Raw genomic sequence first — 1,028 nt, 5'->3', positions numbered from 1 at the left:
AATACTTATGTACATTAAATATCATGAAATTACTTTTGATACTAAAGCACAGTAAGTATCAGAAAACTTTAAGACTTTCATTCTAATATTCTGAGAGGTGACTTTGTCTACCAAAGTAATATGTAAGTAAGATGTCTCTATTCTTACTCAAGTATGACTTTCAAGTACTTCATCCACTGATAGTCATGTGCTAAAATTTCCTTTGGAGCTGTCCTTGTTTTCCCTGTCAAAGTAGTGATTTAGCAGATTTCAGAAATGTCTCTGATGTGCTGTTAATATGTGTGTATGTGTCTTCCAGAGGTCGTTACCTGGTAGCGCTGGGGCGTTCTTGGCACCCAGAGGAGTTTACGTGTTCACAGTGTAAGGTGGTCCTGGACGAAGGGGGCTTCTTCGAGGAGAGAGGGTCTGTTTACTGCACCAAGTGCTACGATAACCGATACGCTCCTAACTGTGCCAAGTGCAAAAAGAAGATCACAGGGGTAAGAAGTGCAACACTGTGTTGAGCAAAAGCAAAACACAAACCAAAAACATGAAAGGTTTTTTTTCTCTTTACATGGAAATATGGATGTAGTCCCCACTGTGCTCCAACAGCACCAACTTAGCTGAAAATAAAGAATGTACAACCTTGTCTCCTGTCATCAGGAAATCATGCATGCACTGAAGATGACCTACCATGTTCAGTGTTTCAAGTGTGCAGCCTGCAAGACTCCCATCAGGAACCAAGCCTTCTACATGGAGGAGGGCGAACCCTACTGTGAGAAAGGTGAGAAATTGTACACACACACACACACACACACACATATATATCTACATATACATAAATACAACATACTATACGATGACATTTTATGCTATTTTGAACGTCATCCAACATACACATAAAAAAGTTATAGTATAGTATGTCGTCCAAAATAGTATAAAAAGTCATACAATAGTATACCTTCCGTATAGTATAGTGTGTTGCTCAAAAACTAAAACGAAGACTACAAATGAGGACAAGTAATACTGTGCCAAGACATGCTATGGCA

The 1,028-nt window shown here is 39.1% G+C and overlaps 1 protein-coding gene across 1 annotated transcript; it reads left to right on the top strand.

Moving 5' to 3' along the window:
* Nucleotides 1-298: 298 nt before the first annotated feature.
* LOC121965642 (PDZ and LIM domain protein 7-like) lies at nt 299-773 on the top strand (the record flags this gene model as incomplete). The annotated part of the gene is made up of 2 exons (XM_042515777.1): nt 299-479; nt 643-773. Coding segments are annotated over 2 exons (312 nt in total), but the record flags the coding sequence as incomplete, so codon positions are not given.
* Between the last annotated feature and the right edge of the window lie 255 nt (nt 774-1,028).

Source organism: Plectropomus leopardus, unplaced genomic scaffold (assembly GCF_008729295.1).
Source record: "Plectropomus leopardus isolate mb unplaced genomic scaffold, YSFRI_Pleo_2.0 unplaced_scaffold21018, whole genome shotgun sequence".
In the NCBI taxonomy this organism is placed as follows: Eukaryota; Metazoa; Chordata; class Actinopteri; order Perciformes; family Serranidae; genus Plectropomus; species Plectropomus leopardus.
Note: the sequence above shows the minus strand (reverse complement) of the source record. Positions and strands in the feature narration are given on the sequence as shown.